The sequence below is a fragment of the Heptranchias perlo genome, chromosome 1 (genome assembly GCF_035084215.1).
Source record: "Heptranchias perlo isolate sHepPer1 chromosome 1, sHepPer1.hap1, whole genome shotgun sequence".
NCBI lineage: Eukaryota > Metazoa > Chordata > Chondrichthyes > Hexanchiformes > Hexanchidae > Heptranchias > Heptranchias perlo.
In genome coordinates this window covers 146,127,608-146,144,226 of record NC_090325.1, presented here as the reverse complement: position 1 = coordinate 146,144,226, position 16,619 = coordinate 146,127,608, and the positions used below count along the sequence as shown (strand labels likewise).

General features: G+C 42.1%; 1 protein-coding gene across 2 annotated transcripts in view; it reads right to left on the bottom strand.

Moving 5' to 3' along the window:
- LOC137299591 (uncharacterized) overlaps positions 1-16,619 on the bottom strand; it is a 62,412-nt gene continuing 45,793 nt past the window's right edge. The window contains exon 7 of one of the 2 annotated variants that reach the window (XM_067968477.1): positions 1-2,541. In XM_067968477.1, coding sequence (XP_067824578.1) covers positions 2,357-2,541 — 185 coding nt within the window. In that variant the 3' untranslated portion in view covers positions 1-2,356. The remainder of the gene's footprint in view (positions 2,542-16,619) is intronic. The other variant, XM_067968565.1, reaches the window with a different exon arrangement.

Sequence of the window (16,619 nt, the reverse complement as noted above, 5' to 3'; positions counted from 1 at the left end):
ATGAAGTTTAATGCAGACAATGTAAAGTATAGGAAGGAAAAATGGACAACACACATACTCCATGAATGATGTTGAAATAGCTAAGGATGAGGTTGAAAGAGTCCTGGTAGACTGAACACTCAACATGTCTAACCAATATAGAGCAGCAATCAACAGAGTGAATAGTATATTGAACTACATTGTCAAAACAGTAGAATACAAGTCAAGGAAGTTGTGATCAAACTGTACAGTTCTCTGGTCAGACCACACCTTGAATACTGTGTCCATACTGGTCATCAAGAAAGAAGGGAGACATTCCAACTATGGAGACAGTACAGTGAAGAGCCAAGAGGCTGATCCATTCTGTCGGGGGTCTGAGTTATGAAGAAAGACTGGAAAGACTTGGGTTTTTCAGCCTGGAAAGGAGGCATCTCACAGTAGGTCTTATAAAGGTATATAAAAAAAGTAGAAAGTAAATCTGAACTACTACATTAAAATAATCAGTGGAAGTAGAACAGGTTCAAACTAGTAAAAGCTAACTTTAGGATTCATAATCAGGAAGTTCTTCACAGAGAGTGATGAACATTTGGAATGGAATTTGGAACATCTGGGTAGAGTGATGGAGGTGAAAATCCTGGAATCATTTAAGAAACAACTAGATGCTGCAATGATTGTAGTGTAGGATTGTTCAGGATGGATGAATTCATCCATAAGTATCTTGTGATCTTATTAGCTTTGTTGGTAATAGCTTCACACTGATATTAAATGCTCAGTGAATGCTCTATAATAAAATGCAAATTCTTTTCTGACTCTACATTGTTTGTGATTCCCTCTCTCGCAGAGAATATAAAACATGCCCCATTATAATATCCGTTTGGTGTAACTAGGAAAGACCACATTGTCCTATTTTTATTCTACAGAATATTAATTGATCACATCTGGTATTTTAATCCTCGCAAATTGCATCAGCTCTTAACTCATGAAGGGAGACTCATTAACAACAATTCCTTTTAAAAAAATCAATTACAAAGAACTATGATTAACATTAACAGCCTTTTGTTCTCCATTTCAGTAGATTTTTATTTAAAAAGTGAACAATAATGATGTTATTGGGCATTGTCTTAGAAGGCTTAATGAAAGTGCAGGAGCTAAATTGACTGATAGCTGATGCTGAAGCAATGCTAGATCAATAACTGTATGCCTACTAATGTTAATTCAATTTACTCATACAGTCTGACTCAGTAACCCAACTCAATGATGTCATCATCACTCAGTGGTTAAATAAAAATCTTCAAAAGTTGAGTGACCTGGATAGCAGATGAGCATGTTGATTATAATTCTTCAAACAATTTGTTCCTTAAAACTAGTTCTGATGGCGAGACCCCGTCCTTAAAATTCATGGAACCAATATAATTGAATGAGCATTTGGAGCAACTGTTACTGTTACTCTTTGTAATAGACTGGTACTAAGAATTCCCTTTACGTGAGAGCTGGGCCTGTTTCTGGCTGGGGTGGAGATCACCTCACACAAAAGGTAGATACAGTAATGCATGGAATTATCAGGGCCAGTGTGATCTCCTGGACTAATTTCCCAGATTTTTTTTCCCCAAATTGGCCTGGGTTTTTTATCTGGTTTCTCAACTCTCCCAGGAGATCACATGGTTTTGGATGGGGTAGGGAATGTATATATTGTGATGCACAAGGTGTCACAAATGTGTGGGACAGGCTGGATGGACCAGAGGGTCTTTTCCTGTCTGACATTGTTCACACATTCGTATTTCAAAGAGGCAGCACCACTTGTGGAAAGTGGTCTGCAAGCACTTGTCCGCTGTTTGTAAACATGTGGCGTAGTGATATAACTTGCATCATGGTGACTTCACTCATGTCAGAAAACAATGTGTTGCATCATCTTGACATATGATTCTTCCAGGCTTTCTCTCCCCAAACACAGTGACAATCACCTTTAATACGCTTCTTTTTAATTCTAATGATGCTCTATTTTATATAAAACATATTGTTTTTTTAACCCACTGAATACCCCCTGACATTATCAAAGGCTATGATGGCATGAATGACCTAAATTACTGTACACAGTTAAGGCTGAAACATTCTGGGTTAATGGCTATATCTGAATTGATGTTAATTCAGCTCACTTCATGCTGCTGAGCTTAGTAATAACCTCAAACTAGTTCCTTGACTGTCATCAACAATCACTGTTTAAACAAATGTATTTTTAAAATCAATAAAATGTAAACACAAGAATTTTAAAGCTAATGATCATTGGTAACTTTTTTTTCCAAAGATGTCTTGACCATGGACCTTAGTTCCTTACGGCATCAAGGTCTATGCCAAGTTACAAGGTTCATGTTTGACTTTGTCAGTACTGAGTGTGCCAGGGCTGGGTCACCCACTCTGGATGAATTTGATAATCATAGGTATATCGTTTAGGTGTCATCTCCCACACAGAGGCACTATTAGTAAGCTGGAAACGAGGACCTTGCATTTGCCCCTTTCGAGAGTTACTAGAGAGAGTTCTCAGTAGTCGTTCCACTGCCATGGTTTCTGCAAATGAAAAAAAAAAGCTTTAGACAAGTTTTACAAACGTACGTACATACGAACAATGACGAACAGCAAAAGACCCTCTGGTCCATCCAGCCTGTCCCACACAATTGTAATACCTTGTGTTACGTTTAGTAAGACGCTTTTGTTTCATTAGAAACATAAAACGGTTTCACTTAAAATACCAACCTTTGAGTGTTCTGGTAAAGTTACTGCATCATTTTGAACAAGTTGGTCCTAGTACCATTCATAATGTTGCCTAATGTTAAACTGATGATGTTATAATACATATTCTTATTTTCTAAGTCACTATAATAATATAATACAGGCACTGCCATCTCCAATACTACTGAAACTCTTAACCAGTCAGAGTGGAACAAATGCCTAAGTTGACAAATACCACATTTTCAATAAAGGTCTCCAGTCCTCTGCCTGTGAGTAATCTGATTTAAAATCACTGAAAATGACTCAAAAAAAACTATACTGAAGCATTTATTACTTTCGTTGGTGTACATCTTAGTAAATTAATATTTTTTAATATTTAAAAACATTTAAACGTGTTTACTAGTGGCTTTGCGCCCAAGAAAGCTAGCTTAATTTTAAAACCCTCCTCGAATGGCCGCAGACTGGTGCAATCGGTGGACACTCACCACCCTCATTGTTAAGAGCGGGGGTTGTGGCCAGTTTTGTGGGCGGGGCTAGTTTCAGCGATTTTTTTAAAAATATTTTTTTTTAGCCAACACAAAACATCACGGAAACTCGACTTTTGCTGGGCGTAATTCAAAATTCCTCTATGTTTTGCACTGATTCGGCCGGATTGTGCTGAAAAGGCCGGCGCAATCGAGTAGAAACTCTGGGCCTCGGTGTTTTTACATTCTGAAAGTGCAACCACGGCACATGACCTTTCTTCCCACATTGGCCGGAATAAAAATATCGGGGTATAAATTTATCTTGGGCGATAGCCAAACAGCAGCACGTTTTACTCTCCGCCCAATTTTCTAAAAGAATATAAAACGGAGTGTAAAACGGGCTGTCAATTCGCTGTCGCCCATTTTGCGCTAGGGCCCACGACCAATTTCTAACCCACTGATTCACATTGTTCCTGTAGCAACGGAGACCCACTTTTTTTAAGGGTCTTGTGAACTGCCGCCAGATTCCCTGGCTGTGTTTCTGATAGTGAATGGTTCCGGGTGGGAATGTAAATGGGGAGATTAGTGACGAGACAGTAAATCTGTCCCATAATTGTTTTTTTTACTCAGTGTAACTCTGTCAGTGTGAACGGCATCTCCACACACAGTGTGAAGTGAATCAGTCAGTCCCACGAGAGGACTTCATAATGATGCTCTTCAAAAGTACAGATCCTTCTTCAAAGTTGTTGTTATTATTGTGATCTCATAAGCAGAAAAATATTTAAATTGTTAAAATTCCGAACTTTATTGGTAACGGTCTCTGGTCAGAAATTGCTGTAACCTGAATATTTTATATGTGCAGGATTGAAAATATATTAGATTTCTTGCATGCGCCTGGAGTAAAACATGCGCAATTGTTTTTATGTTGTTCTCGCTTCTGTGGAATCCCTCCCACAAAGTGAACAGGACAATTTTCATGGTAATAGGAACTTGAAGTGGTTGAACCATCATAAATATGCCGTAAAACCCGTGGAATTAATGGATTGAAAACCAGATTGACAATCTGAAGCAGAAGGTGATGAAGCTAAGTGGGAAAGATTTTGTCTGGTGGCAGTATCTAGGGGGAGAATCCACATGACTCTGTTCCAGGTTTTCTGTTGCTCACACTATTCAGAGAGTATGCGAGTTCTTGTTGTAGTGATAATAATAATAATATAAAATTTGCTGATGACAACAAATTATGCGGCCAGGTAATGAGTATCAAAGAGATTGACAGTATTGAAAGATCTGTGGACCAATTAAGTGGATTAGTTTAAACAATGGCAGAAAAAAATTGATTTTCACATTTTCACCTGACGAAGGAGGAAGCCTCCGAAAGCTTGTGAATTTAAAATAAAATTGCTGGACTATAACTTGGTGTTGTAAAATTGTTTACAAAAGAAAAAATTGAATATGATAAATGCAATTGGAGCAAGAAATTGAAATGTGTACACACCAAAGGGGTATCCATTAGCAAAAGATTGTAAGGAATCCTGGGGTGATCATTGACCATTCACTGAAATGGGATTTTTTTAAGTAGACAGGAAATGTTCTGCTAGGTGCTAATAAGTGGTTTATGCCATGAGCACAAGTGAGTTATTCCCACAAATGGCAAAACATCTAATGTATTGTCAATGATGTCATATTTTAATTATTCCATGGGTTAATTGTGTTCACTTCCAAATGTGTTCAGAAACACATCTGAGAGAGTTAAACGCTAATCTGCCGCAGTGAATTAGTGTTGTTAATTTTGCTGTGCTGAATTATCACATTTCTGAGCAGTAAAGTTAGCAGTAATCTCCATGAAATCAATTTGAGTTATGATAGTCATCTAGTTTACTGTATTAATGACTCATCCGTTATTTCGCATTACTGCCAAGTAGTTTTAGTGGAACCTTGCTTAACCACTGCTTTGGTCGGAATATTGAAGTGATACCTTTTGGAAGGAGGAATGAGGAGAGGCAATGCAAACTAAATGGTACAATTTTAAAGGGAGTGCAGGAACTAAGAGACCTGCGGGTTCACATACACCAATCTTTGAAAGTGGCAGGAAAGTTGAGAAGGCTGTTAAAAAAAGTGTATGGGATCCTTGGCTTTATAAATAGAGGCATGGAGTACAAAAGCAAGGAAGTTATGCTAAACCTTTATAAATCATTGGTTAGGCCTCAACTGGAGTGTTGTGTCCAATTCTGGGAATCACACTTTAGGAAGGATGTCAAAGCCTTGGAGAGGGTGCAGAGGAGATTTACTAGAATGACACCAGGGATAAGGGACTTCAGTTATGTGGGGAGACTAGAGAAGCTGGGATTGTTCTCCAGAGAAGTTACGGGGAGATTAAATAATCGTGTTCAAAATTATGAAGGGTTTTGATAGAGTAAATAAGGAGAAACTGTTTCCACTGGCAAGAGGGTCGATAACCAGAGGACACAGATTTAAGATAATTGGCAAAAGAACCAGAGGGGAGATGAGAAGAACTTTTCTCCCACAGCGAGTTGTAATGATCGGGATGCACCGCCTAAAAGGGTGGTGGAAGCAGATTCAATAACAACTTTCAAAAGGGAATTGGCATGTTGGCCAATCGAAAAGTCTTACCACAGTTGTACAGGGCTTTGGTGAGACCTCACCTGGAGTACTGTATACAGTTTTGGTTTCTGTATACAGTGTTGGTCAAGGAAGGATATACCTGCCTTAGAGGCGGTGCATCAAAGGTTCACTAGATTAATTCCTGGGATGAGAGGGTTGTCCTATGAGGAGAGATTGAGTAGAATGGACCTATACTCTCTGGAGTTTAGAAGAATGAGAGGTGATCTCATTGAAACAAATAAGATTATGAGAATTGAACAAATAAGAATTGCAAAGGAAAAATTTGGAGGGCTATGGAGCAGGGGAGTGGGACTAATTGGATAACTTTTTCAAAAGAGCTGGCACAGGCACGATGGGGTGAATGACCTCATTCTGTGCTGTATGATTCTATGTTCCCCTCTCCTCCCAACAGCTAATAAAAATTGGCAGATAATTGAGAATCCCCAGATTATCTGTACAGATAAAAATATGAGGCTCTAGACAACAATAACTAAGCAGTATTTTATACAGTCTAGAATATTACTGCCTCATTTTTGCTGGTCAAAAGCAGTGAGTGCATTGTCTAATACATTTCCGATATGTAACTTAGAGACAATTGTGGTAATCCAGGATGTCAATGCTGATTGCTGTTAAAGTGTTAAGAACATAAGAACATATGAAATAGGAGCAGGAATAGGCCATACGGCCCCTCGAGCTTGCTCCGGCATTCAATAAGATCATGGCTGATCTTCGACCTCAACTCCACTTTCCCGCCCGAACCCCATATCCCTTGATTCCGCTAGAGCCTAAAAATCTATCAATCTCAGCTTTGAATATACTCAATGACTCAGCATCCACAGTCCTCTGGGATAGAGAATTCCAAAGAATCACAACCCTCTGCATGAAGAAATTCCTCCTTATCTCAATCTTGACTGGCGACCCCATATCCTGCAATTATGCCCCCTAGTTCTAGACTCTCTAGCCAGGGGAAACAATCTCTCAGCATCTACCCTGTCAAGCCCCCTCATCATCTTATTTGTTTCAATGAGATCACCTCTCATTCTTCTAAACTCCAGAGAGTATAGGCCCATTCTACTCAATCTCTCCTCATAGGACAACCCTCTCATCCCAGGAATTAATCTAGTGAACCTTTGATGCACCGCCTCTAAGGCAGGTATATCCTTCCTTGACCAACACTGTATACAGAAACCAAAACTGTATGCAGTACTCCAGGTGAGGTCTCACCAAAGCCCTGTACAACTGTGGTAAGACTTCCTTACTCTTGTACTCCAACCTCCTTGCAATACGGGCCAACATGCCATTTGTCTTCCTAATTGCTTGCTGTACCTGCATACTAACTTTTTGGGTTTCTTGTATGAGGACACGCAAGTCTCTCTGAACACCAACATTTAATAGTTTCTCACCATTTAAAAAATATACTGTTTTTCTATTCTTCCTACCAAACTGAATAACCTCACATTATTCACCATCTGTCACCTTCTTGCCCACTCGCTTAACCTGTCTACATCCCCTTGCAGACTCTTTGGCCCCGATTTTAGAATGGAGGCGGGATGGCAGCAGGGTGGAGGGGAGTGGGGGGAGGTGAATGGGCGCGTAGGTAACCCGACTAATAAAATATGCCTGTTTCGCACGCGATCACAAGTGAATTGGTGCCACTTAATGTGGCTTCTGGGTTTGCCACTTCGAAGCAGCGCAGCGGGCGTACTGCGCACCCGCATCACAGGCTGTCAGCTGGAGGAGCTCTATTTAAAGGGCCATTGCTCCAAAGACTTTTGCTGGAGCAAAGACCCAGAAATCACAATGGAGCAGCACAGGGACAAGGCTGCTCCAGGGTTCAGCGGTGTCTCACTGCAGCAGCTACTGGACGGGGTGAGGAGGAGGAGGGAAGTCTTTTACCCGGCCAACGGGAGGAAGTGGCCTGCCTCAGCCACCAAGAAGGCCTGGTTCGAGGTGGCAGAGGAGGTCACCAGCAGTAGCAACATCTCCCGCACCTGGATCCAGTGCAGGAAGCGCTTCAATGACCTAACTAGGTCAGTCAAAGTGAGTACACTTATTGATTCTCCTACATTCCGTCTTCCACATCACCGACCCCCCCCACCCCCCAACTCATTCTGCACTGCCAAGGCTACTCGATCACATCACCTCACACCCACTTAAGGCTCATCATCAACTTACCTGCACTTCCTCAGCACTTCCTCACCTCCCCATTTGTCACCCCACCACTACCACTCACCTCAATCCTGATCCAATGTGATGGCTCCGTCTCATACTCACCCTCTGATGCACCTCTTTCATGGTCAGCCTCACCCTCAAGTGCTTGTCTGTCGGGGACGGCGAGACTGGCACCCCACAAACATCTGGTGACACAACTTTAACATTCATCACACTCAATATGAATTGATGTTAACATATATTGCCATCTTCAAAACCTCAGTATGCTCATTGCAACATGACACATCTGTGATGATGCTTAATATTGCCTTCTGTTCTCTTACAGGGCCTTCAACGACCACAGTGACGGCAGAAGGCGATTCCTCAGAGGACCTGCCGGCCTCTGAGGTTGCACCATCACATCATAGCAAGCCATCCACCAGTGCAGATATTCACACTTCGGTGGCTCCTAGTAGTCAGTTAGTTGGGTTGGCACCTGGTGAGGCACCACACACAAGTGAGCATGGGCAGACACTGGTGGCAGGGGCAGCTGTGGAGAGTCCGAGTTGGTGGAGCTCTGCTCAGCTGGACGTAGATGCTGAACCCCGGGGGACCATCCTTTAAAAGGAGAATGATCGAGGGACAGCAGCACATTTGCGAGGTACTGGAACAGGAGCCACGCGCACTCTCCACAATAGCACAGAGGGTGGAGGAGTCCATCTCCTGCATGAGTGGAATGGTGGCACAGGTACGGGAGGGAATCTCTGAGATAGTGTCACAGGGACGTGAGGGAATCTCTGATACTGTCACAGGGAAGTGAGCAAGTGTCTGAGATAGTGTCACAGGTAAGTGCGGGAATGTCTGCATTGGAAAGAAGGCTAGCCTCCATTGAGCTTCAAACATGGCTCATATATGAGTCCATTCAGGCCCTAACAACGGCCCTACGGACTCAGGGTGAACAACATTCTGCTGACTTAAACAGGCAGACAAATACTTTACAACTGGTCTTCGGAGGCCTCACACATGTCCTTCAAACTGTTGTCCAGCCGGCTGGTAGGAGTGATGTGGGCCTGGTCCAGGAGAGGGATGATGGTGAAAGGGGACATAGAAGTGGGGACGCCACTCAAAGCACTCCCACGTCTCACCGGTTGCTCCCCTCTCAACCAGTACCCGCAATGCTGCCTCCTCTCCAGGTGGCCGAGTCGGCCCCTGCACAGCCCTTGCAGGTGGAGCGGTCTTTGGAGGGGCCCTCACGGGCTCCAAAATCCAAAGGGCGTAGGCCGAAAGCATCTAAGCTGTCAGGGCATGAACATGAGCAACCTGCCACTATCTCTGCTGCAGCCACAGGGGATGCACCACATAAAAGCAGTAGGAACAGACGGTCATGTTTTTCATTTATATTTAGTTTTTGTTATATTCACATTAAATATTATCATTCTCACCACTACTGCCATGTCTTGCCCATTCTTGACTGGCTTTTGTGATGGGCCCTTTCATGAGGTTCACCATGAACGGCGACACTTTATGCCACCCATTGGATTACTTTACCATGGGTGTATGTGTAGTTGCAGGGAGGGGTGGCGAGGCTGGTGATGTTCCCCATCCTGTTGGTGTCAGTTTGAGGGGGTCCGAAAAGTTGGTAAATATCTGTGAACAGAAGAATTCTGAATGGAAAGTAAGAATTTTCAGTGAAAACACAAAGATCTCCCAGCCAAAAGTTTGTGTGAAAGAACTGAGTGTCCTGCTGCAATAACTCACCTTTTATCCCCATCTGTCAAACAAGCATTTGAATGTCCAACTGGCTGCTGGCTGAAACACGTCTGAAGATGTTTGAAAATTGGACCCCTGACTCAATGTGCACAAAATTAAGTACTTCAAGTACTTCATATATCTAAATAAATCTCTTAACTGTCATCCTGCCGGCTTTAATTGCCAGTGGGACTTCCACACTCAGGAGGCGCGCGCACACCCAGACGCGTCACTGTCTGGCGGGTTGGAGCCAGGTTCCGAATCTGCTCGGGATTTCCCCAATTTTCGGAGCCCCCAGCGCACCCACTACTTCATTCCAAAATCGAGCCCTTTGTGTCCTCCTCACAGCTTACTTTCCCACCTAGCTTTGTATCGTCAGCAAACTTTTGGAAAGCAATTGGTGTAATGACTCGCGTTAAAGTTTATATGTCATATAAAAGGTGTAACTCACTATTAAACTGAGAAATGACAACCTCTAGATGCCATATTAATGTGGCACAATTATTTTAAATACATACACTGTGCAGAAAAATGATGCTGTACAGACTCTCAGTGGAATTTTCATAAGAGTTCCAACTCCTGTGAAAATTCTATTTAGATTCAATAGTTTTACACAAACCTACAAATTGAAAGTTTTAAAATAACATAACTTCTGGCAGCCCTGTGTCCTACTTTGTGTTTAAAATTATGAAAGGATGGGACAGGATAGATAGAAGCAGACGGTATCCAGTAGTTGAGAGGTCTGGAACAAGGGGCGATAGATACAAGATTAAAGTGAAAGATTTAGAACAGGGAACGTGAGAGACTCCTTTACACAGAGAGGTGTGAGGCTGTGGAATTCACTTCTAGGATTGAGGCATGAACTATATCAACAAGATTAGATTGGATAGGTGGATGAAGGAAAAGGGGGTAAAGGCTAAGGGCAGATATATTACTTGCTCCCATGGAGCATAAATACCAACACATACTGCTTGGGCCTAACAACGTTTTTCCATGTTGTAACTTTTATGTATTTCTATGCTCATCTTCTGATCCAAATTCCCAACTTACACTGAAATTCTCTCAGCCTCAAACGAGATAAATGAAATGGTCATACTGGCCACAAAATCACAAACCTGGGGAGGGGGAAATAAGGCAGATATCTGAGAGCCATTTACTGCATCCCAGAAAAGTAAAAATGTGGATAATCCAAGCATGCATCATCAAGATCAGGCTATTACAAAATAGCACACTTTTCAGTAACATGTTTCTAAAAAGAGTTTGCAGTAAATATGTCTTATAAAATGGCACTTGATAGCAAGATTTTTATTGTATGTATGGGTCATTAAAAAATTACCACAGTGAGAAAGTATCATTGGGTTTTTTTCTTTACTGATAAAAAGAGCATGGTTCCTCAGGGAACCTGTCCGAACAATTTGCCTCAATCCTTAAACATGCATTGCTCCCAGCTATTCATAGCCACACTAACAAAACTAATGTACCATTGAATGCAGTGTTTACTTCCATAAACACCATGGAAACACTGCACTGACCTCACAAAATATGGATATGCACATTGACTACCCAAAATAGATACATGAATATGATCTATTTTAATTAAAAAATAATCTTTAAAATCAGAACCCAGTTAAAAAATGACCATGGAAGAGTTGTACACAATACAGCTGTGTGAAGGATTGCCAATTTAGTGTTAATTAGAGTCAAATTGGTTTCTATAAATGGAAAAATGTGAGCAATGCACCTGTGATTTTCTGATCAGCCGTCCATTGTTTGCAAGTCCCCACTGCTGGTGTGGGGGTCCTGGAAAATTTTGACCATAGTGTTGCATCAAGTAAGAGCTGCATTAACACTTTTCCAAATCATTTAACCTAGAACCCGGAATGTCAAAGCCATGGAAGAGTGAGCAGGGCTGGGTACACCTGATTTTGTTGAACAAAATCCTTAAGCTCTGGAGCAAAAATTATGTTTTTAACCTTTGGTTTGCTCATTGCTCACTTGTGCAACATGTCATTCTTGACAAGAAAAACAATGTAATTCAATAGATTTCAAAACCTTTTACAACTGGTCGAGTCTACCAAAAAAATTCAGCCACTTACATCCTGCTAACTCAAAATGCTGATACTGGTAAGTCTGAAACAAATGTCTCTCCCTTACCGTCTCTCCTCTATTCACTAATTTACTTCCCTCTCATTTCCTCCTATTGCTGCCTTTCCTCTCCTTTTCTCTGCTTTTCCCTCCACCTTCCTTCACTCATGCACTCACTCTCCTCCTTATTTCACTCATTCTTTCCTTCCCTTCTCTCAATCTTTATTTCTTCCTTGCCTTATCTTTCTTGTCCTTCCTTCTTTATTTTCCCTTTTCTCACTCTTACTTCTCCATCCCTTCTCTTACTTTCATTTTCTTCTCCACTCTCCCTTCTTCCTTTCCCTCTCCTTTCCTCCCTACCCTCCTTCACTTCTCACTCTCTCCTCCTTCCATTGGTTCTCTTCCCTCCTACTTCTCTCATGTCTCCTCTTACCTCTTTCTCTTCCCACTCCTCTCGTTTTCTCTATTTCCTTCCTCTTATGGTTCATCATCCTTACTTTTCTCTTCTGTTTAACCTCCTTTTCTATTTCATGCTTTCTTCCTCCTTTCCTTGTTCACATTATCTATCTGCTTTTCTGGTTCACTTTTTCTCTCCCTCCTTTTCTGATTCATATTCACTCTCACTCTATCTCTTCCCCTTTTTTGGTTCACGTTGTTTCTTTCTCTTCTTTCCCTCCCTTCCTTCTTGTTTCGAAATAACCTTCCCTCTTTCTCACCTTTTCTGGTTCACATTCTCACTCCTCCTTTTCTAATTTATATTCTCTCTCCCTCTCCTTTTCTCTTTTCTTTTCCCTCCTACTGTTTTTCTTAGCTCTCTCTTTTCCATACAGCTCTGCATGGAGAGCCTGCTGCATAGGAATAAAGTGAGCCAGAGAAACAATGCGCTCGCTGAACAAGAAGACATGTGCAGAAAGCCATGAGAACAGGCTGTTAAAATGCAGGAGGGGTCTGCCTGGAGCTGCTACAGTAGCACAGGGAAGATAGACCTAGTAAAATGCTACTAGGTTAGAGATGGCCATAGAATTTTTTTAAAGAATCAATCACCCACAGCTGTGCTGAGGGTAAGGTCTTGCACTGACTGACACAAACTGCACACATTCAGAAAGAAACCAAGCAATCCTGCCTCCCTGCCAGCATAATTCAAGTTGAGTTGATTTGTTTTTAAAGAGCACCCCTCACCATATCACAAATTCATGTTGTAAAGTTACAAATTTGCAACAAAAAGAAATGCATATTTACGACAGGATGTCCATCCCTGGAGAGAAGCTTTATTCAATCAGGGTCCGTGAGATAAAAGACAGTTTGCTAACCCACTGCATTTTGTTATCCCACAAAACTACTGCCTTTCCCCATCAGAGTGTGAGTGACAAATTATCCTGATGGACCACTCTGGGCTGCCAAGGACAAGTAACTTGTTGAGCATTAGTACTTCTGTTTTGATTCTTAACATTGTATAAAAAGTTGACTTGGTTGCAACTATGATGTAACCATGGCAACCTTTAACTTCTGGGCCTGAGTAGTCTGAAAGGAAAAGCAGTTTTTGGAGCCAGTTTTTAGGCAATCAGGCACTAATTTTATCTGTTTACCTTAGTAGCATCTGGTTAATATTACAGTAGGAAAATTAATTCTGGTATCTAAGTGGATTTTAATACAGTAACAAATTGTTTTGTGTTTCAGCAGCATGTTGTGTGAGCTGAAAGCTTTTTTTAAAAAAAACCTGCCAGCTTGGGTACCTGGAATTTTCTGGGTCTGCATGTGTTCTGAATATTAATTTCTGCCAGATGCTTGTTCTATAATATCTATAACGAATAGTTTATTAATTTTAAAAAAAAAATTGTTTATAGCTTTCTTAATATGTAGTGAGTATACTGAGTGTAGTTATGCATTACAGGCACTCAGCATAGCAGAAAATGAGGTATGATCTAAACATGTAGTGGGATCATAAGACAACTGGCATGCCAAGGATTTGAGCCCATAATCTAGACTGACATCCCAGTAATACTGAAGGAGTGCTGCACTGTCGGAGGTGCTATCTTTTGGATGAGAAGTTAAACCGAGGTTAAACCCCTCAGGTGGACATAAAAGATCCCATGGCACTTTCCTGGCCAATATTTATCCCTCAACCAACATCACTAAAAACAGATTATCTTGTCATTGTCACATTGCTGTTTGTGGGAGCTTGCTGTGTGCAAATTGGCTGCTGCGTTTCCTACATTACAACAGTACTTCAAAAGTACTTCATTGGCTGTAAAGCGCTTTGGGATGCCCTGAGGTCATGAAAGGCGCTATATAAATGCAAGTCTTCTTTCCTTCTGTTTAGCAGATTACTCATAAATGAACTACTTAACAAACAGCATATTTTGGAATGCATAATTATTTCAAATAGAATGAGTTTTAACATTATGCATTATATAAACATTTATGACTTTAGGCTGAGGCCAGACCTCTTCCATTGTGAATGTAAGGAGATTTGTGACACCCCATGGAGCTATAATGACAGATGCTGTATAATGGCAAAAAAAAATCAGGATTGCGACATTTATGCTCATCAAGGTGAATCATGTTGATGCTGGGAAATTTTCCCATCTTGGGCAGGCAGAGTATGAGTTAGACAATCTCCCTCTACTTGGCTTCAAAAATGTACCTTAACCCCAACCTCAGAAGAGCACTCTCTAATGTGAGGATGTCCAATATGGTGCCTGTGAGTTCTTTCGATCCAACCTGATAAGCCTCCATCAGTTCCTTTCTTGTTTGTGCCCAAGCCAATTTCGACTTCAATTCTTTAAAACTTCCAAATTTGGAGGACTAGGAAAGGTTGCTCCCTGATTGGTATATTATGACAGCTAACATGCAGGTGCAGCAAACAATTAGGAAGGCAAATGGTATGTTGGCCTTTATTACAAGAGGATTTGAGTACAGGAGTAAAGATATCTTACTGCAATTATGTGGTGAGACTGCATCTGGAGTATTGTGTACAATTTTACAGCCTTTTTGCTCCAATCAGGAATGAGACTTTATCAATATAAACAAAAAGCAAAAAACTGCAGATGCTGCAAATCCAAAACAAAAATAGAAAATGCTAGAAACACTCAGCAAGTCAATCAGCATCCATGGAGAGAACAATCAAGTTAACGTTTCAGGTGACGACCATTCATTAGAACCCAGTTCTAAAACCTGTTGACTGCTGTTTATTAGGTTGTTGTATAGATAATCTTCAAGTTTATTCCTGATAATCAATTCCATTATTTTACATGGAATTGAAGACTAATGTGGGTAATTTTAACCCCCAAGAACGGGTGGGTTGGGGGCGGGTGGGCACTGAAAATTACAAGAATTCGGAGCAGGACCGCATTCCGGCTCCAACACGCCCACTTCTGAGTTTGGATGCATGAGCGCTACTGATACCTGGCAGTCCCACCAGCATTTAAAGCTGGTGGGCCAATATTTAAAGGGAAAATTAACATTGTTGAACCACTTAAGGCGATTTAATGTTTGTGCACTGAGCCACACAAACTATTTTAACTTTCCCTGAACATGTGTCCCATGCCCTCGCAAACACGCCATGGAAATGGAGGTAAGTTGCAACCGACCATCATTAAACCAGTGATTGACACATGTGAAGAAAAGGTGAGTTTTTGCAGCAGGACAATCAGTTCTCTCAGACAAACCTGGCTGGGAGTTCTGTGTGTTTAGACTGAGATTTCTTTGTTCACACTCAGAATTCTTGTGTTCAGACATATTTTGGAGCCCCTCAAACTGACAACATCTGAGGAGGAGGCACATCACCATCCATGGCAGGCACGTCGTGCAGTTCTGGGAGTTGCAGGTGCACAAGACGGAGGTGTGCCACAAGGACCTGCAGAGGAGCAGAGAGGGGACCAACGAAGGGGCCGAGGTTGCAGGAGGCACTACCCACGTGAGAGGGTCTACAGACAGAGACTGAGCTTCCTGGACCTCTCTGAGGAGCAGTGCCTACGCAGCATCAGATTGAGTCGACAGGTGGTTGCAGACATCTGCACACTCCATACAGAACTGCTTCCGGCTGGGCCTGGTGGCCACACAATGCATGTTGCAGTTAAAGTGACCACTGCCTGAAATTTCTTCGCCTCCGGATCCTTCCAGGGTGCCATCAGTGACATCTCCAGGGTCTCTCAGTCATCTGCACGTAAGTGTATATGACAGGTGACAGATGGCTTGTTTGCCAGGGCATCCGACTACATCAAACTTCCCCCACGACGACATCAGGCAGACTGAGAGGACAGTGGGTTTCAACTCTCTGGCTTCCCATGGGTACAGGGCATAATTGATGGCACACACGTAGCAATCCGAGGACCTCCACATGAGCCAGGACTGTTCGTCAACCGGAAGGGATATCATTCCATCAATGAGCAGCTGGTTTGTGACCACCGGAAGAGGTATCTGCAGGTGTGTGCTAGATTCCCTGGCAGCTGCCATGATTCCTTCATTTTGCGCGAGTCCAATATCCCAGCCGTCTTCCACACACAAGACAGACTTAAGGGCTGGCTCCTTGAAGACAAGGGATACCTCCTGCAGACATGGCTCATGATACCTGTGAGAAACCCCACCAACGAGGCACAGCAGCGGTACAACGACAGTCACATCACCACCAGAACTGTTATTGAACAAGCCATAGGAATGCTGAAGATACGTTTCAGGTGCCTGGATCGATCTGGGGGAGCCCTTCAGTACTCATCAGTGAGGGTGAACAGAATAATAGTTGTGTGTTGTGTCCTGCACAACATCGCTGAGCAGAGAGGGTTACAGGTGGAGGAGCTTGAATGCGTTCATGAAGCATTATCATCTGCCAGCAACATTCAAGAAGAG